This window comes from Frankliniella occidentalis, unplaced genomic scaffold (assembly GCF_000697945.3).
Source record: "Frankliniella occidentalis isolate FOCC.00 unplaced genomic scaffold, Focc_3.1 Scaffold121, whole genome shotgun sequence".
Taxonomy (NCBI): domain Eukaryota; kingdom Metazoa; phylum Arthropoda; class Insecta; order Thysanoptera; family Thripidae; genus Frankliniella; species Frankliniella occidentalis.
Window position 1 is genome coordinate 530,962 of NW_026267249.1, and position 2,657 is coordinate 533,618.

The 2,657-nt window shown below is 47.5% G+C and overlaps 1 protein-coding gene across 4 annotated transcripts in view; it reads right to left on the reverse strand.

The window, feature by feature from the left end:
* Positions 1 to 1,097: 1,097 nt before the first annotated feature.
* LOC113210862 (uncharacterized) overlaps positions 1,098 to 2,657 on the reverse strand; it is a 15,002-nt gene continuing 13,442 nt past the window's right edge. For 3 of the 4 annotated variants that reach the window (XM_052270390.1, XM_052270387.1, XM_052270388.1), the window contains 2 exons: positions 1,637 to 1,803; positions 1,098 to 1,546 (listed from right to left, as the gene is read on the reverse strand). In XM_052270390.1, coding sequence (XP_052126350.1) covers positions 1,300 to 1,546; positions 1,637 to 1,803 — 414 coding nt within the window. In that variant the 3' untranslated portion in view covers positions 1,098 to 1,299. Of the gene's footprint in view, positions 1,547 to 1,632; positions 1,804 to 2,657 lie in introns of all 4 variants that reach the window. The other variant, XM_052270389.1, reaches the window with a different exon arrangement.

Below are 2,657 nucleotides of genomic sequence, written 5' to 3' on the forward strand. Positions count from 1 at the left end.
TGAAGGTCCGAAAATAGACCAAAGGCATCAAAAATTAGCCGATTTCTTTGCAGAACATAAAAATTCAGGCTTTTGGCTACCCGAAACCGTCCCAAGCTGGTCGCTACGATCAAATGTGAAAGTTGACCCTCACTTCCGCATTTTTCTAGAATTGCCCATACGAGCTGTAGACCCCTCGGATTTAACCCTCCATCCATAGTGGGGTCGCGCGACTTGGCGAAAGGCGTGTCCATCTTTGTTCTTCCTTGTTTCAACTTGCACTGCTGTTGGTGCATTTAAACACGTGTGCTCACCTTTAACGAGACCCGGGGTCGGTGACTCCATTCAAACTGCAGGCTCATTGGCTGAGCGGCTCGGCGACGTCTGAATGGTTTTGCGAGGTTTGTGACGAGTTGAAGAGAAATTAGAGTTGGCCATGAATGTTACACATGCATGTTCAAACCTGTCTGTGACTTCCAACCTCTGTATAAATTGTATTTTCAATGAATGGCACTGTGGGTTGGAGGCTTTGGCGAGAACCCGGCTGGTGGTCCAGCGGCAGACCCGAGTATGCGCAAAACACTTCGGCATTCCCTTTTGTAGTTCGACAACCCGCCACCAGAGCCAGGCGCACATTTGAATTTTGACGCGGCCTCGGAGGACCCCCCACCCCCTGCTCGAAACTTCAAGGCACCAGAGGATTAAGGAGCAGCGAGCTGCACTTACGCCGCTCCGAGGTTGCGCCGCTCGGAGGATGTGTCAGGCTCTCGCACGGGCGCATCCAATATCCCTGAACGGAATAGCGAATAACCCCCCCCCCCTCACTCCACCCATCCCCCCGCCTCGAGGGGGACCCCTCACCCATGCCCGCAACTTAAAGGTGCCAGAGACCCGCCCCGCAACCCAGAGGTACCCTTACTAATAATGTAGGAATGTGATTTCAAACGTCAACTCGATTCAGATCGTGAAGTAAAACAATACTCTTGGCCCTCACCTGCCTGCAAACGACCCTCTAAAAATTGGCCTTATACGGGCAATTTTTAAAGCGCTCCAAGTATACTGCAGAAACTTTCACCTCGTTCCAAAAAATGGGGTATTGTCCAACATACATACGGACATACAAGCAAATAAAGCTTTAATTATTACTTTCAGGTTCTTTCATAGCGGCAGCTAGTAATTCCTCATCCTTCGTGATATGCCACATCCTTGTTTTATAACAGGATTACCTTGCAACCTCTTCACTGTATTTCCAAGCAGCTCAAGATATCATAGATATTTCAGTGCTTTGTTTAGAATGTAGGTAAATAAATTAAAAAATATCTAACACAAAACAAACGCCAAAACGCCAAAGCGTACATGGAAGAGACGGAACAATTTTTTGACCACTGACTGGTTTATCTTGTGCCTATACCTTGGGTACTGTTTCACCGAAGACTCGCAGACAGGCCACAGTTTCGCTATTGATTGTTTTTGCAACAAGAAGTGTGATGCGGTATTTTCCGTAATAAAACGAAGGAATTGGGGTAAAGCCAAAATCAGCCGTGATGTTTTTAAACACTGCTGGACCCTGCGGATGAAAAACACCCTTCTTAATGAATATGGCTGTAATAAAGTCTTAACATAAATTGGGGCAAATAACATTTATGCCAATACCAACGGTAAAGGACATTTCACATTTGGGTCGTTATATGCATCTCTGCCCAGTTGATGCCACAAATTCGGAATGTGAGTTCTAAAATTTGAACAAACTTTGTCCATTTTTACGACGTATGCGTTGTCCTTCCAACCTCCACCAGAGCCCCACGATGCTATGGTCGCTTTTATCTGGAAAACAAAACAAAACGTCAATCAGAGGTGAGCATGCTCTTAGATAACAAGAACATGAAGCGTTGATTTAGCACCACGCGGTGATAAAAGTTTCTTAGATCACTATTAATGTATGTACGCTAGACCACGTCTCGCGTAACAGGCTTCGCGATATCTCACAAATCACTGCTTCGCTGCGACGCACCTACATATGCCTAGACCTGCGCCGCTGACACCCGAGACCAGTTAACGAAGTTAACGAGAATATACGGTAACAGGAGCTTTTCGGGCCCTCTGCCATGCCAACAGCATTTGTCAGAAACTTCTAAATCTATAATAATGGATTTGAAACTTCCAACATTCGATGAAGATATTCATTGAGAGTTTAGATTTTGGGAGATTGTTTTGTCAAAATCAACTTTTTCGTAATAGGGTATGGGTCTAGAGCGCTGAGCGGAAGTAGAAGAACAAAAACGGAAGATGGAAGGGCGCCCGCACTACTCCCCGCCTGCCGCCTCCACTTCTCCCCGGGCGCTCCCCCACTCCGCCCAGTGGAGGAGAGGGGGACGGCCCAGGCGCCTTTCCGTCTTCCGTTTTTGTTCTTCTACTTCCGCTCAGCGCTCTAGACCAATACCCTATAGTGGATAATCTAGGGCACCTAGACCCCAAAGGATGGTGTAGTTTGACGCCAAAACTCGCCTTGGTCTGTTCCAAAAGCTGTCCGAACGTCTCAGACACTTCCAAATATGTTCCAGGACAGTCCGTCAGCAATCCTAATCCGATCCCGGACTGTCCGAAAGTAGCCCTCGGCACACAGGCCTGTCCGAATCGGAGAACCCCGGCCAAACGACCCTCACGAACGTGCAACACCT